The sequence below is a fragment of the Polypterus senegalus genome, chromosome 6, assembly GCF_016835505.1.
Source record: "Polypterus senegalus isolate Bchr_013 chromosome 6, ASM1683550v1, whole genome shotgun sequence".
Lineage (NCBI taxonomy): Eukaryota > Metazoa > Chordata > Cladistia > Polypteriformes > Polypteridae > Polypterus > Polypterus senegalus.
In genome coordinates, this window is record NC_053159.1 from 116,421,947 (window position 1) to 116,449,803 (window position 27,857).

General features: G+C 36.3%; 2 protein-coding genes across 2 annotated transcripts in view; both read right to left on the reverse strand.

The window, feature by feature from the left end:
• The window catches only part of baz1b (bromodomain adjacent to zinc finger domain, 1B), a 35,498-nt gene extending 26,248 nt beyond the window's left edge, over positions 1-9,250 (reverse strand). The window contains exons 1-5 of the mRNA XM_039756872.1: positions 8,722-9,250; positions 7,112-7,228; positions 6,650-6,794; positions 6,078-6,270; positions 942-1,063 (exon numbers count right to left, since the gene is read on the reverse strand). Of these exons, the coding sequence (XP_039612806.1) occupies positions 942-1,063; positions 6,078-6,270; positions 6,650-6,794; positions 7,112-7,228; positions 8,722-8,840 (696 nt within the window). The 5' untranslated portion in view covers positions 8,841-9,250. The remainder of the gene's footprint in view (positions 1-941; positions 1,064-6,077; positions 6,271-6,649; positions 6,795-7,111; positions 7,229-8,721) is intronic.
• A 5,017-nt stretch (positions 9,251-14,267) lies between these two features.
• Positions 14,268-27,857, reverse strand: part of mks1 (MKS transition zone complex subunit 1) — a 31,304-nt gene continuing 17,714 nt past the window's right edge. The window contains exons 10-18 of the mRNA XM_039756874.1: positions 23,568-23,610; positions 22,784-22,846; positions 20,593-20,663; positions 20,431-20,500; positions 20,060-20,167; positions 18,424-18,557; positions 18,180-18,262; positions 17,577-17,674; positions 14,268-15,505 (exon numbers count right to left, since the gene is read on the reverse strand). Coding sequence (XP_039612808.1) covers positions 15,402-15,505; positions 17,577-17,674; positions 18,180-18,262; positions 18,424-18,557; positions 20,060-20,167; positions 20,431-20,500; positions 20,593-20,663; positions 22,784-22,846; positions 23,568-23,610 — 774 coding nt within the window. The 3' untranslated portion in view covers positions 14,268-15,401. The remainder of the gene's footprint in view (positions 15,506-17,576; positions 17,675-18,179; positions 18,263-18,423; positions 18,558-20,059; positions 20,168-20,430; positions 20,501-20,592; positions 20,664-22,783; positions 22,847-23,567; positions 23,611-27,857) is intronic.

A 27,857-nucleotide genomic window follows, 5' to 3' on the forward strand; every position in this document is an offset into this window, starting at 1 on the left:
AATTATCCTTCTATCATTATTAAGAAGCAGCCAATTCATTTTACTAAACAAAAGTCTTCAAAACATTTTAGGACAAACTTTTCTACTTCACACTTTGCTATCGTATTTTTAAAAATTTGCTAAGAACAGGTCTTTAAAATTCTTCCCTAGCACCCTAAAAGTATTATTCTGCTCTCAAATCAGTTTCAGGTCACTCTTAAACTTAAGGATTTTTCCTCTTTAAATATTTCAAAATAACTGTCATATTTACAGTTTTCTTTTGCTATATTAAAGACTTTAAAAGCATAAATTTAAAGAACCTTTTGAAACAACGTCGGCAATGCATATTTTTGCTGCCTTGACCAAAAGCAATTTGAAATGCAAGTGTGTATCTTGGGTGTCTGCCGACTCAAACACAGATTGCCTAAAATAAGGTATAATGGGGGAAAAAAAAATAAATTTCACCTGTACTACATTGTTACAGTTGAGTAAGACAGTTTAGTCCTGTATGTTATCGCTGGCCACTGTATTTAACAGATTTTTTTAAGGGAAAAAAAAAAAAAAGATTGCTTCAGATTCAGCAATCAAACTTAATTTTGTCTCTTTTTTTTGAGCATTACATTTACAAAGATCTAGTGTGGAATGTGCTCCATTTTGTTTTCTTCATTTAAGTCACTATGTACATGTGAAGAATCCGGTTTGTGAACAAGCAAGCTTTCAACTATCACATTCATATGCAGGCAGTAGTTTTCACTTATGTCTTTAAAGTGATAGTGTACAAGTCATAAAGACATCAACCTTTACAGACATACCAAATGCAAGAAAGGTTTTAATAAAAATGTAAATCATATAACTCTACAAGTGAGAACTGAATTTGATCTTTTGAAAGCCACTATTACACCCAACTTAAATCTTGTCATTTTCATTTTCACAAAGTTTTCAAATTTGACCAGAATTCTCACCTTATCCTCATTAATCAGTTTCACGTCATATTTGTGTGGAAGGAATTTAGGTGGCGTCCATTTTTTCTTTTCCTCCTTCATACTGGTGGGAAGCTTTCGAGGAGAACGACGTGCACGATCACCTACAACAAATCAGTCAAGCTACAGTTTATAAGTATTAAAAAAACACACAACACCATCACACACACACACACACACACACACACACACACACACACACACACACAACACCATACCAGCCTGGTATTTAATACACCATGCAGATTCTGACTCTTATAAACCTAAATATATTTTAAACTGTTACAAATAGGATAGTGTTCCAAAAAGCATTTATTTGTACCCAATGTATCCAGCCCCATACTCAACATTGCCACCACAAACACTACAACTATTTGAAGCAATTTTTGTTTACCAATAGACACAGAGAAACCTTACATTTCCTACAATAGATTGGGGGTTTTGTGTTGTAATTCAAAAATCTTATCCCGTTTTCTTTTGTGAATGCCCCACATGAAGTTTAGCATTTTTTTTTTTTTTTAATACAGACGTGAACTGCAAGTAAAAAGTACATAAATTTTAAAACAAGCAGCGCTAAAAACAAAAATTCAACTAAGAATCAAGTAAGAGTAACTAGCAAATTAAACTGTCTGGGACGGTTATGGATGGTAATCATGGCAACAATGAAATTCCAAAGTTGGTGTTATATATTTAAAAAGAACTACAATAAAAAGCACACCACACAGGGAAAGGTATTATTTTACTATTTAGTAGCATTGAGAAATGCTTCAATTTAAAAGTTTGTAAAGCCTTATAATAGCATCTGTATAGTGTTTTAAGCATGACTGGAGATGGACGGGGAGGAGAAGAGAAAGGGGTTAATATCACCACCGGTGCGAAAACCTGTTTGATCCTAATCTAGTACTAATATGTTTAACTTGAAATCAGAAATCTACTTTACACTCAAGATGATAATAGTTACAACAGATGCCTTTGCACATTTAATTAAAACAAATCTGTGTCAGACAACCTAATAATTTTCAGAATACACTAGCTTTCTTACACTACAATTGTCCCATTCAGAACCAGGGATATACAGTTTAATAAAATATTTAAAATTTAGTTTTAAATTGTCAAGCTTTAAAAGTACTGATATTAAAGTTTCAAATCTCTACACTTAGGCAGTGGGCTCTCCAAAAGTCTGCAGGAAAAACCAAAATTACACAGCAATGGTGTGCGTGTGTACCCTGAACACTGCAAACACACACACACCAAACACTACTTCACTCTCACTTCCTTCAATGCCAACTAGATTTACACTTCTCTTAAAATGGTCCTTCCTTTTACCAGTTCCTACAGTAATGTGAACGTCAAGGACAATACCACCACAATAGTCGGGACTTTAATAACTGTTAAATGGGCAAATCCACCAAACATTGAAAACACATCTTGAAAGTATCAGAAGGCTTAACTTGCTTTCTCTCACAGTAATGCCACTGGTGCTGGCAACTTCAAAAAGGGCAGTAAAAACATTAATACATGGCTTTTTAACACCAATTGACAAAGCATCACATTTGCAAATAAAGTCACTACCTCCAATGATGGTTTGTTCATTTACTGGGGCAACATTCATAATAGTAAAATAACTTCAGCCCACAAGAACAGGTCTAAAATTACCACTATGAAGCACACCATTGGACATCCTTGTGAACAATTAACTTTAGTTTGTGTTATCTTTGCAGTGCACAGGAACATGGAGAAGACACACAATGTGCCAAAAGAACAAATGAGAAATTGCATGGGAAAGGCACCATATAAAAGTTTTAACATATTAATGAACAGGAAAAATCAAATTCATCCCTCCTTCACCAACTTAAGATACCTGCATTTACTCCCACCGCAAACTAATATTTTACTGTAACTTTAATATGGAGTATGCTACAGCAGTACATTACTAGTAATAACAGTGCAATTCTTTAATTCCACGTGACAAGTGAGACGTGTAAACATTGATGGAAGGTTGCCTGCCATCAGAGCCGAGGAGTTATTGATCAACGACCAACAGTGTTTTGAAATGCAAATCCAGCAACACTGGATATTTTTTCACACAATGTTACTAAATTTAATTGTAACATGGAAATACACTAACAAACAAATTTTGGCCTTCGATGGTCTGCAAGACAGACTTATATCAACATAGTAAACACAACACCTAAAAATGTATTTCAAATTTAAACTCAAAAGTACCTCACTATTAAAACCCTATTCAGTAAATATATAAAACAAAAGCTGTGCAGTTAACCAAACAAATTCTAAATTTGCTCTTAGTACTTTCAGCAGTCCTAGAGGCCAACTGAGTTTGAGCTTATGCAACTTGTGCAATGAAACAGTAAAGGAACTGCTTACTTTATATAGAGATGTAATCAAATCTCCAAAGCTACTGTACCTACCTAAGCATTTCCCCTGCTGAAAGAAACAGATTATAACCTTTGACAGAAATTGTGACTACAATGACAACAATATGGAAACATTTAACTTCATGAAAGAGAAGCAAAACACAAATTCCACCAGGGCTGGACATTAGCTCTATATCAGAATACCTTTTGTGGAAAAAACATGCAGTAATTAGCAGCTCAATATAATGTACCAGATGCATCTAATCCATCTATTTTTTCCTTTTAGCCAGTCAGAATTCAACCAAATCTTTAGAATGCTCAGTGTGGTGGTCTTCTTGACAAGAGATGCAATTGCTAGAGTCAGCTTTTGGGAAATCGTTATAATTGAGCTTCTTTTAATAAGCAGCTCATGTTCTCTTAACAATTGGACCTAATGCCTCTTTTCTATACTAGATCATTTTTATGGATAGCTTGCTGTGCTCTGAACAATTAACCTAGAACAGAATAACAATTTGCTATTAACAAACACACCTGCTGCTTGCCTTTTGACTTTAGCATGCTAAACAGTTATATTAGCAGTTAGCTAGTTAGTAGACTTAAAGGATAAAAGAATTCAGGAGTCAATGTGCATGCTATCCAAAAAGTTTTAGCTTCATAAAGGTGTGTTAAAAGGACAACCGAACAAAAAAAAGGAGACAATAGCTTGCTTAGTTACCAAAATAGCAACTGGTTAAATGCTTACAATTTGTGTTGCATTCACCACCTTTTTGATCATCCAGCCTGTACAGCTACATACTGTATACAAATTACATATAACCTGTTAAAGATTACATCTGCCAGTTTTATATTTGCACAACACTAATTTTAAAATGTGGGCAGGAAAAGATTTATTAAATTATGCATTTTTAACAATTATGAGAGAATAAATGGACTTTGTCAAATGTAATTTCTACACTCCTATTAGCCAGCTTTAGTGCTATAGCATCCACAGACAGCATCCTTAAGGCTCAGAAGGAAAAAAAGATTTACTTTAAATTACAGAAACTAAGCTGTACTAAAACAATAGTATCCACTGATGACTAAACACACAATGGTACTACCAATGTATTATTAAACATAGTTAAGTTCAGCGACAACACAAATGTTACTAGCAATTTCTTAATAAATAAACAGGATTTCAATATGAAATTACATATAGAGCATCCACAGACACCAGCTCCTACAGATTACAACTCTTGGTTGAACATTTTTCCGATTTTGTCAATTACTTCAAAAATTTAACTCTTTGGCAAGAAGTGCAGTATACACACAGAAAACTGGGACAAGTGGAGTGACCGAGTTAAGGAGAAAGAAGGGCAGGGGGGCCTGGTGGAGTATGTTTCTGGAGTTCTCCTTAGGCAAAATGATCAGACATTAAACCGAGTCCAAAAAAAAAAAATAAATAATAATCATTGTTTCCAGATTCACAGTGGCCAATGAAGCCTTTAATTCATTTGCTGTGAAGTAAACAACACTCAACCCCCTTTATACTGTACATCTTTGACCTGAGCCACGAATGATTTGCGGTATGGACACTGGCCATTGAATCACCAAATCACTCTGTTTCAGCATATCTACAGTTAATACCTGGATTAAAACTAAATTGATACTTTATTAATGTTTCTGTTACTGATGTGCACACAAGTACACTCTGTGGCTGGCTGTGCAACTAAGCCTGCAAAGGACTGGCATATCAGTATGTGTGCATCTTGCCTTACACGCAGTGCTGCTAGCATAATAATGTAGGTATTTTTACTTCAGTAAATAAGTATTAGGTTAGGTTACTCTTTACGTCAAAAAGGTAATTGGACCGTTAACTCATGTCACTTTTACCACCTTAACTGCAACACTACTCTTGAGAATAGGCTGCTGAGCTTAACACTATACCTTCTGCTCATCAACATAACTTCAGCAATTTCTGAAATATTGAAGCAGATTATTTCAACCAGGAGAAGGAATGCTGCAATTGCCCAAGCATTTGCCTCAGAAAATTTTGTAGACCCTTCTACCAGAGGCTGCTGAAGCCGACACGATGCTCAGGCAAACAGAGTGCAACAGACATGTTCAGTCAAAAAAAAAACACCTGTTAACTGCAAGTTAGTTAAGGGTTTACAAGGCTAAATAACTCACCGAGTAACACATGTTCCCAGAAACCAATTAACTGGTTTCTCTAGCCAGAATACGTGGCACTTTAGGACCAGATTTCTGTGAAAATTTGACTTATTAAAATGCATGTCAACACTCTAAATGAATGTAAGCTTTTCTGCAGCGGTCTTTACTTAACACGAGTGAAAAAAATGCAAGACACGATGCATTGAAGTGTGTGGGAGGACAGAATTAAGTTAAGAATTTATATTACCATTTGAAAAAGGTAATAGGAGGATGAAAAATATTAAAATCCAAAAAATGCCACCTGTTCGAACATTTAAGCAGTCCCAAGGCATTATCAAAAGTTGAGGAAAACATGCAGACCTGGAGAAAGAACTTTAGAAGGTATTTTTAAAAAAAGAAAACACACCACACACACAATTTCATTCTAAATGTGTAAAATGCTAGGCAGGTAACCCAAACCTATTATTGAACCCTTGCACTTCAAAACTACTCCACAAATATACACAATAATAGAAGGTTGACCAAAAACTGCATGTCAAAGACATGGAACAATTTCAAGTTACCTCTATTAACAGGTGAAGGCTACACTTACTGAGACTTTCCCTGCGGTTCTCTTCCTCTTTGATATGAGTGTCTTTTCTCTGATTTTCTTGACTAGAGTTCTCCTTGTCACTTGAGGGAGAATCACAAACTCCTTCAAGTTTTTTTTCTGCTGCTTCTTCATCTGTTTTCTCAAGAGGGTGGACTTTCACCACTTTGACTCTAAGGCTTTTATCTTTTCCAACCTATTTATAAAAAACACAACAATAAAAACACATTTATCTACTATAGTATTTTCATCTCCAACACTTAATTAAAATGTTATTTTACAAACTATAAAAATGTAAAACATTTCAAAGGCTTACCAACATCAATGAATAAAGTAAAAGATCAAAAAACAATTACACCAGCTGGAAAATAGTGTAATGTTGCTCTTTCAAGCCAACACTGAGATATGAAAGAAAGGACATGTCCAAGATACACACAGTATGTGCCAAACAAAAAAACAAAAAAAACTCTGCATGCAATGCGAGATTATATTAAATAATGGATTGTTAATGATGCAGCACAACATTAGCACACAAAAGCATGTATGAAATTAGAAAACCACTCCATAAGCATTACCTGAAAATCACACTCTTCATCTACAGCATACTTGGTAAGAATTTCCACCCATGCCTGGTCAACAAGTTTGTCCAGTGAGATGGTGTTGTGGTGGACAATCTCTAGGACAGGCTTTTCAAACCAAGGAGGAAACTCTTCTTTCAGCCTAGCAAACGAAAAAATATGTAAGAAAGCAAAAAAATAAAAAAAATAAATAAATGGTGGAATGCGAAATTAATATGTTGAATACCTTTTTAGCTCCATAACAGTGGGAAGGCAAATAATGCTTCAGTAACAAAATTCACAGTCCCATTTTAAGCTTTAATATTTAAATCATGATTAGTCCCAATACTGCAGTGTATTATCTGTGGCTTGTTTCAAAATGGCTTATAATGCAGATGAAATGAGTGGGCAAGACCATTCAAATAAACATACAGGCAATAAAGTGAACATTTCTAATGAAAATGTGGATCAGTTACTTACAATTCAGTGACTTCCTGTTCCTCTTCCCAAGCTTCTTTATGAGTCAGCTGATTACTGCCAGTACTCTTGCATGTCCAGATACGCTCACTATATCTCTGCAGGCGAGCCTCATACTCCCTGTACAACAGTAGTTCAGGAAAAAAAAAAAAAAGGCAAAAACCACAACTAACATTCTCCACACACACATGCATACAAGGTTACAATTATTAATTCACATCCATAATCATCATGAAGCATGTGTGTGTTTAAAACTGTAGTCTATTTGTGAGAAAACTGCAGAGGTTGATAAATAATGAACCTATGTATTCACTTTAACTGTAATAAAAATGTTTATAAACCAATTTTCAAGTTTTCTTTATACTCCAAAATGTGTAATTTGCCTCCTATTCATTATGCACAATAAAATAATTGTTAATATATTGTAAAAATGATATACTGCGATAACTAGTTTACATGAAAAGAATCCTGGTAAAAATGTAATGAAAAATTGCTCCATCACACTACTAAGAATGATATCCTTTGGTCAATAAGGAACAATAATAATCTGGACCCACTATATATAGAGAAGAAAAACCACGCGACAATACATATCCCTAGCTACATTCCCCCTCAGAATAAATTAAACAACAGGTCAGTGTGATGTTCTTCAGAGGAGTGAAAAAATGGCTGGTTTCAACAAATCATTTATATTAAAGGTTTAGCCAATCTACTTGATCCTTATTATTTATTTGTTTACATGAGACAGACCCATACAAGAAAATACAATACTAGGGATTTAAAAAAAAAAAAACACACAAAAAAAAAAACACACACCCAAACACAACCCAAAGCTTTAAATCACTCAAATAAAGTTGCACACAAGAAGGCAACTAGACACAAGGTACACACTTGATGACAAGAAGACCTTTACATCATGCAATACAGCCTCCAAACATTACTGTGCATCCAGACTGCACAAAGAGATGCTGTGACTTGAGCCAATTTTACCACCATCTCGTCACATCACAATATCCATCATGCACTGAACACCTTAGCCATGGTATATAGATCAAAACAAGTTTGTGGGGGAAAATACCATGCATGTCAGGCAAAGTATATCAAACTAGCCCAAGCACAATATCATTATAATGCTATCACCTCAACCCACGTGGCATGGACCTTGTGCCATGGTTAAGGTGAGTATATTACACAATGCCAATTGAATGCCACCATCACCAGGCTTCACACTGTATCTGCAAGGGAACCTGGAGTGCGGAAAATGAAACAAATCACAGCCGCCTCAGAAAACAGGCCACGTATCTTTATAGACTACATACCATGTTACTGCCACTCACTGGTTAGACTGGCAGACGCACGCGTAAATCGGGGCCTCGAGTATTCCCTTCTTCCTCTCTTAGACTGCCAATGCCAACGCACCCCTAGGCCCTGAACACGTTATACTATGGATACTAAGCCGCAGACACTTCTGTCAATCTCACATTGCCTGACATTATGGATTCCTTGTTGGCATTAGTCACAAAGAACTCTCATGCACAGCTTTGTTCTGAGGTATGTTCCATCATCAGACGGGCTTGGCAGAGAACACTTGCGACTCCGCCTCATAAGGATACTCTTTGTTCTTGAAGGCCTCCTTCGAGTGCTCGATAACGAACACCTCTTCGTCAGGGCCTAGCGGTTCAGTCAGAGGCTTCACCAGCGGATATGGCTTCCGGCCCAGCAGAGGTGCCATGGGAAAACCAAAGGGGTGCTGCAACAGACTACAACTGCTTTTGGCTCCAATACACTCCGTAAAAAATCACAAGCGCTGACTCGATGAACTTGACTGAACGTGGAAGGCGGACGGGCCCTCTGCCGTATTACTCCTCGGCTTTGTGTGTGCCTCTCAAGCGGCCGGTAGAGCCATGGGTCCCACGGCGGGCGACAAGGAAGGACGGGCTCGGCAGCTTCGTCACAGATTTTTCTATGATTCCAAGGGGTACACAAGTAATCTCGGACTCTTTGCCTGGACAGAATTGGCGCAGTGACCCAATTGAGTGACCGTGAAAATAATTCAACAGCGCGTACAAATCCCTTATTGAAAAATGGCGGGAGATCCTCCTCTGCCGGCAGCCCCAAAACTCCGTTACCCCGGCAGCAAGCGGCGTCGCACACTTTTATCCCACCCCTTACCGCTACTGGTATTGGCCGTAAGAACTTGGAATGCATATTGAGCGACGCTGAGTGGATATTCGTTCTGGCCATCAACTCTGTCAAAGTAACCACGCCTCTTAGTTCCGCTACGTCATAAGGTACATACAAGTTTGGTTGAGAAGTAAGAGGGTAAGGGTCAGGTAGCAAGAATAAACCATTTTAACCAATGTTTATATTTATTATTCTAAATCATGTTTAGATTGATTTATTTACTGTATTTAATTTCACACGCGAAGATTAAATATGTGTGAGCTTAAAGCTGGTTTAAGTCAAATAAATACGCCATTCTGCATCCTGTTTCTCAAACAAAAGCGTTTGTCATCGGGATTAGCTTTCTGGCATTGCGCCTCAAATAGGTTTATGAGGGCCTAAACAGAATCTGCATCAGATATTTAAACACACGTACAACCTGAGTTCAGAGCATAGATATGTGTTTTATCAGTACACAGTGGCTCCAAATGCATAGATGCCTATATTAATGTGACAAAATGGGCCTTCATACGTTGTCATTTTCTCACATTTTGACTACTAGATTTTTTTTCTAATTATTTCATCATGGTGGTGTTATGGTTAGCTCTGTTGCCTCACAGCTTCGAGCTTCCTTGTGCAAGTGTTGCTTTTTTTTCCCTTCATCCCAAACGTGCAGTTTAGGATCAATGGTGACTCTTAAATTGACCTGATGTGACTGAATTTGTGTCTGTGTCCAGCAATAGCCATGCTCCTAAGCAGAGTTGCCAGATACTTCAAAATACCCCTGTCAGCAAGACAATTTTCCAACATTTTGAGAATTTCCCCCATTCTGAAAAACTAAATCGCTTAAGTATCGTTTAGTAATTTGGTAAACACTTAAAAAGGCTACGAAAAAAGAACTGATCTATTGTAAAAAAAAGGTGTCAACTTGTACAAGTAAATTTTGTTGCCGAGCTAGTTAAGTAACTACTTCAAGCTAGAGTTGTAGTTGAATATTTTAAACTACTCCAATGAAAAGTCATTTCCAACTTGCATGAGTATTATTGTATGCCATCTGCAAAAGAATGTTGTGTTTGTGTACTACATGGAGGATATTCACAAATAATGGTCACCTTTTGTTATCCAAGACAAGTTAAAATATGTCACTTCATAAAGAATCATGTTAATGAAAAAACTATGTGAATATATTCTTTATAGTCATTCAAGTTTAATGAACTTATTGCATTTAATTCTCTCTTGGATACACTCCAAAGAAATGCAGGTTAGATGGATTTACTTGAACAGTTTCATTTTAAAATTTTAAACTTAAGATAGTGTTTATCCCAAAAAATAATATGTAATCATAGTTTCATTTATAAGCCAAAAAATTAAGAAAAGTAAAAGTAATCATTTAAATAAAAAAAAAAAATACCATGTACTGCATTTATTGCTTAACCTTTGCTTGTAGCCAAATGCTTTGGAAGTTATTACAAATGGTAATTGTTACACTGAAAGATGTTCAAAAGATTCAGTTCTAATCTTGCAAAGTTAAGATGACAACATCACAGAACTCCCCAAGGTCATTAGTAAAGATAGAAACATTAACAGAAGCAGTGAGGACTGTGGCAGGATGCTTCGCTCAGTTGGCCATTAATCCCAAACAATTCTGACCCCTAACCAATTGTACAAGAGCTTCAATTTGAGTGGGCGGGACTAGGACAGGTGGGAGCTGCAACATTCAACATGATGGCTATTGCTGACTTTGCTTTCATTGATCATTTGGGCGTGTTGAAAATGTGGAAGGTATGAAATCTTATTTTCATAAAATGGTAATCTGCATGAAAAAAATCCGCCTTATTTTTAAGAATTCTCCCCTTGTTATATTTTTTTCCCTTATGGCCCTGATTCACCACTAAAAGTGGGGGAATTACACCTGATCCGGAAATCCTGCCCCTATTTTAGTTGGAGCAAGCAAGCACAGCCCAATCAAGTCATGACTACCCTTATGATAATATGTTATGTTTATTATCACCTTTAAAATGCTTTAAGCAACTGTATTGGACTAACCAGGATCATGAAATTAATACATTTATTATTTGTGGTGGAACATAGCTGAACTTCTCACCTGATAATGCTTTTGCAGTTTTTTTCTGCTTACTCATAGGTTGCTAAGCACAATATACTAGGCCTCTGTTGCTTTTCTCCTTTCTTGTTGTAACATGATTTGATTTTTCTATCATATGCAAACTCTACGTTTTCCTAAAAAAATACAAAACTGCAGCACAGTGTTCCTGATGACACTGATGCAAAGTTATGGCATGTCAAACACTGCTTCTCATCTCAATAAACAATTTTTTTTTCAAACAGCAAGAACTGTTACACTGGCATACCAGTACTAGAATGGTCCATTCATCCTTTTTCAAACCTGCTTCTCCTGAGCTGGGTCATGGGGAAGCTGGTCCCTATCCCTGCAAACACTGGGTGAAAGGCATGAACAACCCCTAGACAGGGTACCAGTCCATCAACGGGTGAAAACTGAATTTAATGTTGCAAACGTATTGTCCAACCATAAGAACATTTAATTATCTGATTTACACTATGCCTTGTTTTTCTATGCATTTAAATGACATCTAAAACAAGGGCAGCAAAGTGATTAGGACTGCTGCTTCACATCTGCAGAGTCAAGTATTCAGGTTGAAGTGTAGTCACTGTTTGGAATTTTTAACTTTCTGGTTATTTCAGTTTTCTCTTTTTCTAAACACCTATATTTTTGGTTTATTATGTGCAAAGTCAACAACTATGTATGTTCAATAAATGTCAAATGTATTTTAGAACCTGGTTTGAATAGAAAAAACATCAGGTGGAGTAGGAACCATTGTTGTAATTTATAAAGATATTATCGTGAAAACTGAGCAATGTATAAAGACTACAGCTCCTAAGTGAACCATAATTAATAATATTAATATAATAATATAGTTGTTATGAATAATAGTTTGTACTGAACAGGGTTTCAATGAATGAAGCAATATTCCTATAATGAAAAACATATACAGTGCCTGTAAAAAGTATTTTCCCTATTATAGTTTTCTCGTTTTAATAAACAACACTGATTCACAGTAGATTTAATTTGTTTTTTTGGTCACTGATCAACAGAAAGACTGTTTAATGTCAACGCGAAAACAGATCTATGCAAAGTGGTCTAAAACATTATAGCATTTTCTAAACCTGCTTAATCCTGAGCAATGCTGAACTCAAACACAAATTAATTTGCCCCCTTGAAGTCAGTATTTAGCAGTTTCACACTTGGCAGCAATGATAGTCTTTAGTCTGTTTGCATGGGTCTCTCTATGAGCATTCCACATGTGGACACTGCAATTTCAACCATTCTTCTTTGTAAAGCTACTCAAGCTATGTCAGGTTGCATGGGGATTGTGAGTAAATAGTATTTTTATGTCCATTGGCAAATTCTAAATTGAGATCTCGACTCTGAATCAGCCACTCCAGGATGTTGACATTGTTGTTTATAAGGCATTTCTGGGTAGTTGTAGTTTTATGCTTGGGGTTGTTGTCTTGCTGAAAACACATTGTTTTCTAACGCACAGGTGTCTTGCAAACTTCATCAGATTTCCCTCCAAGATTTCATTTACCCTCACAAGGCTTCCATGGCCTGCTGCAAAGAAGCATCCCTACAGTGTAATGCTGGCACCACTATGCTTCATGGTGGGTTTGGTGTATTTTTGATAATGTGCAGTGTTTGGCTTACATCAAACATGGCGTTCAGTCTGATGGACAGGAAGTTCAATTTTGGTTTTATTTGACTACAAAACCTTATTGGTGACTTCAGAATTTTGCCTCCTGCAAACTGTACCTGAGATGTTATGTGTTGTTTTTTCAACAGTGGGTTTCTCTTTTCCACTCTACCATAAAGCCAAGGCTGGTGAAACACCTGGGCACACCACATCCACTGTAGCTTGTAATTCCTTCTGAGTAATCATAGGTCACCTGGAGTCCTACCTCTCTAGTCTTCCACAAAATGTTTGCTCAAGATTTGCACTGTGCCATACTCCCTATATTTCTTAATGATTGATTTAACAGGACTCCCAAGGATATTCAATAAGTTAGATATTTTCTTGAATCCATCCCTCTGACTTATGCTTTTCAATCACCATTTCAATGAGTTGCTTTGAATGTTCTTTTGCCTTCATTGTGTAGGTTAGGCCACCATACTGACTCAACACAAGTTGTACCATACAAATATTGGGCATTTATTACAGTAAACTGATAACCCCTGACCACAGATAAGGGATCTACAGCTATATGTTATGACATCTAAAACCATTTGGCTGTACCAGAGATGATTTATGTGTGTCATCATAATAGTGAATACTATTGCAAATTATTTTGGGTTATATATTTGTATATATAACACAATACAAAGCAGCAAGCAGTTTTCAGGCTTTTATTTTGTTTTTCCATGTTATGATTATGACTTGGCATGTTCCTTGGCAATTAACTTAGACCACTTTGTGGAGATCTGTTTTCAATTTAACTTTAAAGAGTCATTTACTGCTGATCAGTGTTAAAATATTAAATCCACTGTGATTCAATGTTGTATATTGATAAAATGTGAAAACTTTAAGGGGGGTTAATAACTTTTATAGGCACTGTAGTTTACAGTGATGTATAAGATTTAATGAATAGGGGCTCGTTAGTACTAGTGAGAATAAAATGGTCTTATAACATGTAATTAGAGCCAAAGGTAAAACAAATTATTTATCTTCTGTATATCAGTTGTCCAAAATGAAAAGTAGAATGCAGCAAGACAAAAAAAAAACAAATGCTGTAATCCCATAAACCGTGGCAAGTAGTTTTCAGACTTTTATTTTGTTCCTGGATGTTGCGATTATGACTTGCATGTTCCTTGGCAACTTCTCAGCAAAGCTACCAACTTATGATATTCTAATTTTGATAGTAATTTGATACAATCTTTTTCCCTACAGCAAAATGAACAAAAAGAGACTGTTTTTCAGTTTATTTTGTTAATCAAATAAAGCAGTTGTAAAAAAACAAAAAGTCACAAGTTGTTTTTCTATACATGCATTAATACATTAAAATATAAAACAATGATTGCATGAAATAACTTAAATGACTGTGATTCAGCAATGAACTTGCAGGTCTTGATTAAAATTAAAGTGTAGCTTAATATATATTCATCAGGGTAGAGAAAATCTGTGCTGGCATATTTCTTCATTCGAGTAACTTGCTTATTTTTAAACAAGAATGTCGTTTCCAAGTGGATGCAGCACTAAGGTAGAGGGGTTAGGAGAGTATTTATTTAATACTACACAATACATGGTAGGATCCTCTTCTGGAAGCTGTACTTGCATTTTGTTTCACAAACTGCTACAGTTTGTCAATCCTTTGTTGAAATTATAGGCGAATGCCAAATGTGCTGCACTCGAAGGGCTTAGAATGCATTGAATTGATATTGTTATCGTTCTGTAGTCACCAGAATCCCTCATGTACAATTTCTGAACATGACATTGAAGGTTTTGGTAAAAGGTGATCAATAGTACTTTTGTAACAAAATGACATTTCTCTGGAGAAAAATGTCACACCTTTATAACTACATTTAGAATCAGCATAATATACTGTACATATAATATATTCACTACTATTGTAGTTTTAATTACAAAATATACATATTATGAAGAGTTTCATAAAAAATGTATGCAATGCCAGTTCCTTTAAAAGTGTGTTGCACAATAAGAATCCGTTAAACAAGTCTATAATGTGTTCTCCAAAGTGTTCAAGTAAGTATACAGTACTTCAAAGAGCAGGCCTCCCTCAGAAAGGCAAACATTTTCATCAAAGTTGTCATCTGCAATATCTCGACTCCAGTACAGCCAAATTAATCCCACAAATAGTCATTTCTGGAAACTAGGCCCTTTAGTGAAAAAAAGTTCATTATGTGCACTGTACCAGCTATCAATATTACTCTCAGAATTTTTTTAATTTGTCAATGTGTGTCATCGACATACAAGACAGGGACACAGATTGGTCTTATTGTGAGTTATGGTGTCTGTCTGGGGTATGCCATCTTAAGTAGACACATCACCTGGTTAGGAAGAATCACTGGGTACTTCATGAACTATGCAGTGGATTGAAGTTCAACAGCTCCAGCTGTGTTAAGGAGGTCTCCTGGAAGGCTCTGCTGTGCTTCAAGCATCCTTTGACGTGCCTTCTGAAAGGCCTCTGTAGGAACAGGCACACAGTCCCCAAATTACCAATACTTGGCACACTCATATTCTTGCTTACACAATGACAAACATTTCTCACATGCTGGGTAGCAGTACAAACATAATTAAACCATTGTCTCAATAAAGCTCATAGTCTCACAATTGTCCTCTTTTACTATGGTCATCTGTGATTATATACTTTTGGAAGTATTGAAATTGGCAGACTGGTTCAGTAAAAATAGTTGGAAAGTCCCACAGAGTTTCAGAACCTCTTTAGTAAGTTTATCATGCAAAAGGCAAAATCCAACATTATACTAGTTAATATGGTAATGTGTATCTAAATCACATGGAAAGGTAAATTACCAAACTCTTTAGCACAGAAATCATAAACAAAAATCAACAGCCTTTTCCATGTTTTCACATTTACTTTGGTAGCCACACTGGCCTTTATGTGGGGCATGAGGAACTGATATATAGGCCTTATGCCAGTGCAGAGTGACAACAGCCCTGATTTGTATTGCTTAAAGAATTATTGGAATATGTGAGTCACTTGCAGAAGAACAAAAAATATTGCCAAATGAATAAAAATGTTAGCACACCAGTCAAACTGTCAACCAAATAGAGTAGTATGTTAGGATATTTGTGGAAATATGACCAATAGTTAAAACACTAAAATAGCAAAAAAAAAAAAAAAACAAAATAAGAAAGTTTTAAATTATAATAAAAATGTTATGATTATAAAAACAAGGACTGTAGCTAAATAGCAGAGAACGCTCAGTGAGAGTAAGCCTATTTAAATTAAACTAAAAGAAACTGTATGTGTCAATGACTGACTGTTGCTACCAGATAAGGAACAATAGTTGTATGGTGATGACCATAGTTAAGATTGTGGCATGATAGAATAACAGGGGATGAAAATTCAACACTACTCCTTCTGTTATGTTGTCAATCTCACCATGATGATTCTACAAGGCATGAATATTTTTTAACATTATTACTGTCTCAGAGAGTAAACCCACCTAGTTTTCTTGGTGAATCCCGTAATTAAAAGTGTAAAACTAACAGACAAATTTAATGAAATCACCCAAGAGCTCTAAATACACAATGATAATAAAGGACAATTCAAATTCAAATGAGTCTAACAAATGCAAGCATCATGGATGTAAAATAAAAAAAATCCCAATTGTCCGAAAAATACTGGTGAAAAATATATGGTAAGTTAATTTGTTTAATGTCAATTGATATAAAATGATCATTTCTAACGGAAACTTTAATAAGCAATGGCATATCAGGTTATGTTTGGTTATAGACAGTCATAGCTTTCCTTGTAATAGAATAGTTAGATACTTAGTATGTAATAGATAGATACTTTATTAACCCAAGGGGAAATTCACATAATCCAGCAGCAGTATACTGATACAAAAAAAAGATATATACAAAATCCATTTAACCTCCATTTCCAAAAATCCACAGGCTCATCTACATAATTTCTTCCAGCTGACCTACTGTCAATGCTATCCATTAACATAACCAAACCTTCTTAATCCAGTTCATTCTTGTGGTGGACCTGAGGTTATGCCAGCAGCACAGGGGCAAGGCTGCATCCCAATGTGAGGGGATACGTCAATTCATCACAGGATTCACGATGGATCGATAAGACAGCAGATTTAACACCTGCAGCACTCCGCTACCCTCATGTATTTCACCTTACAGCATATTGTTGAGGTGTGAATAAGAACATCATTTTCTTCATTACATTGTTTCTGGTAGCAATACTCTAAACTTGACTGAAAAGTCCTTCCTAAGAACAGAAATCTCATTCTTTCTGTCTTTACCTGGAGCTTCTGTCCAAAGGTTAAAAATAGGATAGCTTTCTTGCAGAATTAGCTCTTATTTCAACATACACTTGTAGATCCTCTCAATGATATCCTCAGTTTGGTCAAATTGCATGACTTTCCATTTTTAAATTATACATTTAAATCCAGGGCCAATATTGTTATGTATCATCAAACACAAGGATTTTCCAGATATATACCCTTTTTTGACATTTTTTCCTTGGCTGAGAACATCGGAGACATCACACTTACCTAAAATGCTGTAGATGGTGCCTTGCTGGCCGAATTTGCCAAGTCGATCAAGTACACTCTGCCTCTGTTTCCTCAACGCACTGGCATCAATATAATCCCTATAAAACCAGACTAGCCATTTTTAGTATGACAAATTAATGTACATCTTCCACTAAGTTGTGGACATTTAGATATGTAAGATTAGTGTCATTTTGGATGGCTATTATGCCGAAAAAATGTAAAATTAGCAAAACTGCAGTGTTTTGAGTCTCAGTGGTTAATTATAGTACATAATTCAAACTGTACAAATTACATTGGCACTATCATGAAATAACTTTCTATTGTTGTACAGTTATATGTGAAGCAATGATGAATCCACTGATACAGAAACACTTTGCAGTCATTGCAAAGAAACATTCTGAGACAACAAGTTAAAAATTCTGTCTTCCAACAACTGGCTCAAATAACCAGAAACAATAAGAATGGTAGACTATAGTGAATTGAACCTTCAGGCAAGTAAAGCTAGGTGTTAATTCAGCTGAACTCACCTGGTTGGTAAAAAGTAATCTGTAACACATTAATATTCTCTCTGTGATGCATGTGTTATAATTCTGCCTTGCTTACCTGGACTGTTGAATGCAGTGTAGTCTAATTGACACACTACCCGTGGTTTCACTGCGAAAGCCAAAACGGCTCAGCCTGTTCCCCTAGGAAGAAATCAGAAAATCAGTTATTTAAATTCCATGTAGTGTGGAAATACAAGAAAGAGAAGTTTTCTTCCAGCAAACTTCAAAGATCGGTCTTTTCACTTTTCAAAATAAACCGCTACCATGTTTTTAGATTAGGCTCGATAAAAACTTATACATACCTTAAAAGTCCCGGGTATCCTTGCATAGGTCAAATCCTCCAATTCAGGGGACCCTCCTATGAAAAACCTACGTAGCTCAGTCACGGTGCCAGTCTGAACTGGCCGCCAGGTTGAGCAAACAACAGTGTGGCATCCTAGGATTTGAAAAAGAAGGTATTATTAATTTTATAACTTTATCATCATCTTAAACTCATCTATAATAAAAAAAAAATGTTTTTTAATGTTACTCAGTTACACGACAGAGTGATAGAGGAAGTCATCAGTTTACTAAGACAACAGTATACCTCCGCAAATGACATATTCACAGTAATTTTAACACCTAGATAAAACTCACCTTTTTTCATGGCAAACACAACTGGACTACATGCAGGTCAAGGAACATGTTTAAGATCACAGTGAGTTAGAGAGTGGAGATTAAACATGCAATATTGTAATTTAAATATCAATGCTCTAGCATACAGACCCAAGTGACCACCATAGGGGAGGAACAGTTTGGTTTTATGTCAGATAGATGAACACCTGATGCAGTTTTTGGATTGAGACAGTTCACAGAGAAGCACAGAGAAAAACAGAAAAGCTTGCATATGGTGTTTATTAATTTGGAGAGGGCTTATGATAGGGCGCCACGTCAAACAGTCTGGAGGTTCATGAGGGAGAAAGGAGTACAAGAGAAATATGTGAAGATTGTCTAGAATACAGACAAGAAAATGAATAACCGGGTTAGAAGCAGTGTTAGGATAACAGTCAAAATTCTAGTAAGAGTAGATCTACAACAGGGATCTTCTTTAATCCCTTACCTATTTGATCTGGTTATGGATGTGTTGACCCAAGGGATAAAAAAACCAATCCTTATGGTGCATGCTTCTTGCTGATAACGATGTGTTGTGTAGCACCAGAAAGGAGGATGTGGGGAGGAAAATGGAAAAATGAAGAAGAGTTTTGGAAGATGGAGGATTTAAGATAGATAGAAACAAGACATAAGTTTAATTAGGATCAGGATTCAGAAGTTATGCTGCAGGGAGATCTATTAAACTGAGTGGATAATTTTAAATACCTAGGATCAGCAGCAGATCCATATGGATAATTGAATACAGAGAAATCCACAAATTTCTTTGTGGATGGAACAACTAGAAAAATGTATCAGGAGTATTTGTGCTATTGAACAATTAAGGTAAAGCTTAAATCAAAGGTATTTAAAATTGTGGTAAGACCAGCAAAGACCGAGTGCAGACATGGGCAATAAAGGGATTGCAGGAGAAGAAATTGGATGTGGCAGAAATAGAGAATGTTGAGATGGAGATGTGGAGTTGCAAAGAAGGCTAGAATAAGAAATAAGAGAATCCGAGTCACAACAAAGGTAGGAAGATATCTAAAAAAAAAAAAAAGTACTGGAAAATGGGTTGAGGTGGTATAGACACTTCATGAATGGAGGCAAGTGCAGTGGGGGCCGAACCAGAGGTGGATGGTTACGAGTAAAGGAGGAGGTGGTGCAGGACCAAGCAGTATGGGGAAGGCTGATCAGGCATATTGACCCAACATGGAAGTGGGAAGAGATAAAAAGAAAGAAAATTACAACTTCTACCCCCTCTCTCTTTGCAAAATGCACAGATACCATTTTCACCTTGATTAATCTAACCTGGTGTATCAGGGATGATCAGATAGCCATAGCCCTCTGTTCTGTACCGTTGCCAGTACCCAAGGGACAATACTTCAAAGTAGAGGACAGGCCAATGTGGAGCAGATCCTGGGTATATGACCAAAAGATGTAACATTAAACACAAGATGGAAATTCTCTATAAGTGAGCTTTTGCATGACATATTGAGTGTACAACACATTTCTTCTTGTTTACTGAAAAATTACATTCTTGCATAATGGGTCTAGTTATAATAATAATACTGACTAATTAGAAATGTTTTAGAAATTACACTGAATTGATTTGATTGTTACTCACTGAATATCTATCAATAAAATGGTCAATTCATATCAATGTAAAGACAGAACCTCACCGTCTAATGTGACATCCTGCTGCAAAAGGACCTCAAAAGTAAAAGGATAGCAAAAGTATGCAACATTCTCCTGAAACAATATGAGAATTATACCAAATAAACATTTTGGTAAGTTAAATAAAGTCAGCACATTGTAAAGTAAAGCAAACTGAGCCACCTTACCCTGCCTTTGGATTTAGTATTGCAGGTCTGTGTTACACCCGAGAGATGCTGAAATGGTGGGCTTGACCAGCCTGGGAAGTCAAGTATAAAACAGGCAGAGTGACTATACAATGAAATCTGTCCCTAAAATGATAATTAAATCAACCTGAAACACTGTTCCCAATCCACATTTGCCAAGAATTAGCTTAGCTGTGTACTTATTACATTGTTCCTTATGTACATGTTTGGTATTGAAAAGGAGCAGAGTTTGTTTTGTTTACAATAAATCAGAAAACCTTTTATTTTACTACCTCCTGAAGACAGGTACTAGTTTCAACTAGAGCTTTCAGTCAGATATGACACTGAAGTGAAGACTTTCTTTTTCCACACTGTCCTGGAGTATAAAATTTTGATTACTGCTTATACTGGGTTTTAGTTTTGTCCAAACAAACAAGGATGAACTATAAAGGAACTACTTTACAGGACGATTAAGGCAATTTAACTACAGTGGTAGTTTACACTGAAATTATCCTCTCTTATGCATTATGTACCAGTAATTCATAACTTTAATATATGTTTCAGTCAGTTTACAACGTAATGGTAAAAAGCAACTGAAAAGAGTATGGATATGCACAGGATCAAAGCTTTTGAGCAGATTCATCAAGCACCTGGATAGCTAGCCAATCACATGCATGTAATGTCACATGTCCACCTTACATGGGATCTCAACATAAATAATATCTCTTTCTGAAGGACTGGGAAGGAACAACATTGGAAGCAAGATTACAAACTGAGACATGTCAGAAAGGAAGAGTGATCATTTTATCTGAACATTGGAAAGCATAACTCGTGTTACCCTAGCTGCTGAATTAGAAAGCCCCCCAGGACAACATCGACCCTTCACATTGCTGATTTTCAGTAGGCTTTTTCTAAAACTATATATATCCAGACTTTGCTATCTATTTTATTTTCTATCATACATTCATCTATTGGTATTTTTATACTTTAACAAATACCACTTTGCTTTTACATTTCTATACTTTGTATCTATAATGATTGAAGTAATAAAATAGATATCAGGGCACCTGGTGCAGGGGTGATTGCCGTTTGCTTATCCTGCAGGGTTTATCAAGGCTGAGAGTTCACACCTTAATAGGAACAATACGTCCGGTAGAAGTAAGACACCATTGATGGTAAAGTGGCATATAACCAAAGCCTTCATGTGTCTCAGGAACACCAGTACATTTGTTAGTGCTGGTGGTAGCGAGTCCCTATGTGGAGTGCTGAGGAATGACAGACATGAGTCACTCTTACGTACTTATGTGGATGGGATCCTATGAGGAATACTACTGGCAGTTAGGCATCATTTATATGTAGATGTGTGAATAGGATCTCTGAGTGTTTGTTTGTTAAACTTAAAGCACAAGAGCAGATGAAACTAGTAACAAACTTGCTAAGTCACACATATCCTATGATAATACAACCACAAAGGTTATCATGTCCTCTTTTTTATGATCACAGAAAATGACATTATATTGTTCATGTTTTCTTAATTTGCAAATACTGCGTACAAAATGAGATCAACTCCTTTTCTGGCAAAAAACTGACATTTTTTAAAAATCCAGACTGCTGCCTGTTTTTAATTTTTGTTACACTGTTAGATATTTCAATTAACTTTCTTCAAAGTTGAGCCAAGATTGAACTGGCTGAAATGAACACTGTCATTATATTTTTGTTTGTTTCAAATGTAGAATGGTTACCCAACAGTTATGTTATCTCCTCTGATGATATTTATGAAAAGTACACCAAATCATTGTCTGCCAAGAATACATAAACTGTAAGGGTAGCTTAATAATTAGTTCTATGTGCATTTTGTTATACTGTTTGTTTTAAAGCTAAACACTGTTGTCAGCAAATTGTATTTTGTATGCTATGTTTACTTGAAGTGCTTTGCACTAGTTCTGTCAGTTAAAAATATGATTTTTTTCTTAGTTATAAATAATATATTTCTCATTGCATTGTGGAAGAAGGGTTAAGATTTTTCTTGCTTAGGAAGATATACCAATGCACCAGAAATGTACAGGATAGACTTATCATTGAATATTATTATTCCATCTGGTTTTCCTTAAAAAACAAATATTTTTCTCAAAATGATCTTACTGTGGCACCCCAAATAATAACTCAATATTAAAAAAATAGGAAGGCTACTTACAGCGAGGAAGGTCTAAAAAGAAGTGGACATAAAGACTGTCATATTCATAACCTTGAGCAGAAACTGGAAAAGAGCACACAAGAATTTTCCTTTTAGACACAACAAAAAGTAAAGATGAGGAAGGGAGAGTTGGGCCCTACAAAAGATTTGCAATCAGCTGCTGTCACAGTATTAAATAAGATGGAAAATGCCCATACTAAGGAATAATTTTGAAAAGAACAATAGCACTTATTCTACCTGTATCATATTCTCTCCCTTTTAATACATTCAATCATTTTTCTAATCTTATTTAAAGCGTTCAAAAAGAAGTGCTGTATCCAAAAAGCTGACATGTGTTGTAGAATAGCTTAGTTAATCCTGTTTCAGTAAAATGATATTGATCTGATTTTAGAATACATTGCATGCCGTTCAGTTATTACATAGTAGAGGAAAGCATAGAAATATGTTAATAGTGTAACAAAGACAACTGCTGTTGTTAATCTGAGACCTTATTCCATTCTGGATAACTCAAACAGTGATCAAGGATGAGGATCTAGTCATATTACAAAGTCATTCAACATCAATGTGAAAAGCAGATCAAGTAAAGCAAAAATAAGAGAAAAATCAACCATGAGGACAATGAAGGTTGGTATCTGATACCATCCCTCGGGCACATGTGTTTACCAGACACATTTACAGTCTTCTGTCATCATATTAAACTGTAAATTACTCAAAGTAGGAGAGCTTGCAAAGTCCAATGTGGTTGGGTCAAATATTTACAGTCGTTATCTGGAAATTTACTCACCGATCTCTCCATTGATGAGCAAACGTAATGTCCCGGGTGGTACCTGTAAGAATAAATAAAGAAGGCATAGAAAAGCTCTGATATTTATAGTGATAACAGGAAGGGAATGTTATAAAAGCTGTAGTCAAGAAGTGTTCAGACAGGCTTCATGGCCTCTTTTACCTAAACTGTGTCTTTCTCAACTGATGCATTTATTATGTCTTCTGATGGAACACTCCAATTCTTAAAAGACTAAGCCTGGTATTTTTCAAGTCAGAGTTATTTCTTCACAAACATGGTACTGTATTTATATATCTGTCATGTACAATTTTGTTCAACAGTTAAGCTTGTTTTAAAAATTAATATATTTAAAAATATATAGTCACTCCTGGATTTTTATAATGAAACGTTATGGGGCATGGGTCGCCTAGAAAACAAAAAGTCTAAAAACTTACCAAAAACGTCTATTTTTCAAATCAAGAAAGTTGTCAAGTATTGATTTGCATCTTAAGAATACATACACATTGTAAAATAACTTGTAATTTTCAGTTTTGATCAAAACAACACCAATATTATGAGATTCTGCCATTTTTAAAGAAGACCAGCTATGCAAGCTAGCTCAAAGTTTGTCTTTTCCACAACAGACTTTCATCTCCAGGAGCATGGTTTCCTCTTGAAAGACAAAATCACACTTCTTGTGCTTAGTATTGTTTTGATTTACTTCCGTATTTGTGCAAGTACCCCTCCCAGGAAAGCTACTGGTATCACCCAAGTAAATAAAATATGCCAAAAAGTGAATATTTCCAGATCCCTTTTGTTGTCACATACATTGGCTGGAAACACTGAAGGCATGGTTTCTTTTACTGCTTCAAAAAGGATGTATTCAGTAAGTTTTTAGGCTTTTCTTTTCCGCTGGTGATCTATATGCCATAGGTTAATTATAAAACTCTAAGATGGGCTATGTATTTTTAAAAATGTATTGAAAACGCCTAACTTTACAACACAATTAACCTATAGCACTGCAAAATTATACTGTTTGATAAAAGAGTTTTGGAAACATTGTGTCCCTTTCTGGAAACACTTAGTCCCTTGCATCTAAATAATCTCTCAAAACAAATATTGCAGTTTCAGTTATATTTCATTTTTAGAGATAAAATAATAATTATATATATATATATATATATATATATATATATATATATATATACATACACAGTATATATATATTGTGACAGGTAGGGGGCGCTGTCATCCCCTTCAACCCTCAGACCAGACACCAGATAAAAGTCCAAATGATGGATTTATTCATACAATAAATTGCACAAAGCACTCTACACTCTACAATACTCATAAATAATCACAAATCACAATAATCACAATCCTCCAACTCCTAGACGCGTTGTCACCCTTCCTCCCAACTCACTCCAACACGCTGGGGTTTCCCACAGTCCTTTATACTCCTTGACCCGGAAGTGCTCCTGATCCCTCAGTCCATGTGATTACCCAGCACTTCCGGGTCAGGTCAAAACTCCTCTTTTTTCTTCAGCCCGGAAGTACTTTATTTCTTCCGTCCTCGTGACTGTGAAGTACTTCCGGGCTATACTGAACATACGAGTCCTGGAGCCTCCCTGCAGCGTCCTCTGGTGGCCCCCACAGTATCCAACAGGGCTGTGAAGGGAAACTCCAAGGTCCATGATGCCCTGCTGGAATTCAGGGCATCTCTACATTGCAGGGATGGCTCCATCTGGCGGCTTGGGGGCATTTGCCGGGATAAACTGCCGGCCATATATCACAATATATATATCCTTCTCAGTGTCCTGTTTTATCACATTTCAATCTGGAATTAAAATGCTTTTTCAATTGGACTTTATGTAATGGATTTCACAATATAGTACAATTTGTTGTAGTGGAATGAAAATAAAATACCTTGTGCATACATATAAAACAGTAAAAACTGAAAAGATGTGAGTACATATGTATTTATGCCCTTTGCTATGAATCCCCTAAATAACATCAGGTCCAACAAAGTAACTTCAGAAGTCACATTAGTTAGCTGATTAGGGTCCATCTGTGTCTGTCCATTTGACCACTTTAAGCCATATACTCCAGAGAGCAGGGCTTTATGGAAGGAAGAGTGTCCAGAATAAAGCCATTGCCTAAATGAAAAAATAACAAAGCCAGTTTGGACTTTGCCCAATAGCATGTGTCAGACTCTCCAAACACATGGAAGAAAATTCTCTAGTCACATTAGAGAAAAATTACATTTTTTGGACATCATGGGAAAAACAAACCCAACATTTCCTGTCAACCCGAAAACATCATTCCCACAAGTGAAGCATGGTGGTGGCTGCATCATGCTGTGGGGATATCTTTCATCAGCAAGGGGTAGGAAAACTGGACAGGACTGTAGGAAAGATGGATGGCACTAAATATAATTTCCACAGTTCTTAAGGAAAACCTGTTTTAGTCTGCCAGAGATTTGAGACTGAAACGACAGTTCTCCTTCCAGCAGGGCAGTGACCCTAAAAATACTGCTAATGCTACACACTGGAGTGGCTTAAAGGGAAACATTTAAATGTCTTGGAATGGCCTAATCAAAGCCCACAGCTCAATCCAATTGAGGATCTGTGGCATGGCTGAAAGACTGCTGTATACCAAAGAACACTGATCTAACTTGAAGGATTTGGAGCAGTTTTGCCTTGAGGAATGTGTTATACTCACAGTGGAAAGATGTCCAAAGTCAATGTAGACATTCCTCAAGTGACTTGCAAAAGGTGGCTCTATAAGTTTTGACTTTGGGGTGTGAATACCTACACAGGTTGTAATGCAACAGAACAGGACAAACACTGATGAATACTTTCGCAAGGCACCATGTGTCTATGTGTATGTACATACACACATATTAATATGTACACATCCAAACATTTATTTTCAAAATTATTTTTCATGCTAGTCCTTGAAACAATTTCTGTTTACCACTAAACACATACAAACCTGGTATTTTACACAATGCAGTACAGTAGATTGGGGTTAGTGCGCTGCAATTCATACATGTTTTCCTGCCTTCTGTTGCAGTTCCCCTGAGAGGTTTAGTGTGTTATTTATTTATTTAACTTTATTGTTGCTTTTTTTTTTTTTGCATTTCATGACTGGAATAAACTAAGCACATACATACACTTTCATGCCTGCATCTTCCTGCCCTGGATGACAGTCACAAGCATGCACCTAAACCATTCATATTGTGTCCAGTCAACCTAAACAGCGCATTTTTGGTACATGCAGTAAATCAAAAACTGGCATACTCAGAAATACTAGACTGACATTTAATTTAAGTGTGTAGGGCGGAGAGGGGAGTTCCCCACATGAAACTGCAAGTGGTGGCATTGTGTGATTAAGTGGAATTTGATCAAAGAGTAATCCTCTGTGAAGTTCAAGCGGTGTGATTCAGTGAGACAATTTTGGGCGGGTACCCATGTGAAAACTGCGAGCAGTGGCGTAGCAAGATACAAATACATTTGATCAAAGAGCGGTCCCCATTGAAAGTTGATACAGTCAGTAACGTTCAATCACATGGTGGGAGGCGGGTTCTCACATGAAATTTCGAGAGTGTGCAGCTTAGAAGCTGAAACCGGAAGAGCACTGCTCAGAAAACTAACCTAGGAAGAACATGCAGCAGACAGCATACAGATATGGTAACTGAAACCATGATTCTTGAACCCCAAAACTGCACTCTGCAGCTCTTCAAAGTTAAATTAAGCAGTATTCAAAAATCAAGCATTGCATTGTCCTTCAGCAAACATGTCATTCTCAATATAATCAAAACAGTGACTCAAGGTCTTCATATTGCATATCACTAGCATCCCTTAACTTTTCTAGGACCTTGTACAAACCTCAAGTGCTATTGCACATTAACCAAACGATCCACATGCACTCTCACAGCAGTTTGTACATAACAATACATAAAGATTAGCTATTGCATGTACAATATATTTCCTGCCTTTTACGCACAGCTGTGACAAAAACAATCATAGACAACTACACAAATGAAAGGTGTGAATCTCAGCGATTCTTTCACTGTATATGGCTTGACATAAGTGGGATCTCTGAAAAAAACAGATTCCCTCAGCTGTGATGTGCTGCTTGCCACAGCATATATTTGTGCAAGTTGCATATTTTACATGAAAGACAGCAGACAACTTGGAAATTTACTATTTATTTGAAAGGTGACACCGTTGGGTATGTAAAAATACCGTTACTGCTTTTGATTGACTGGTGGATATATTACAACATACACAAACAACTTAGAAATAT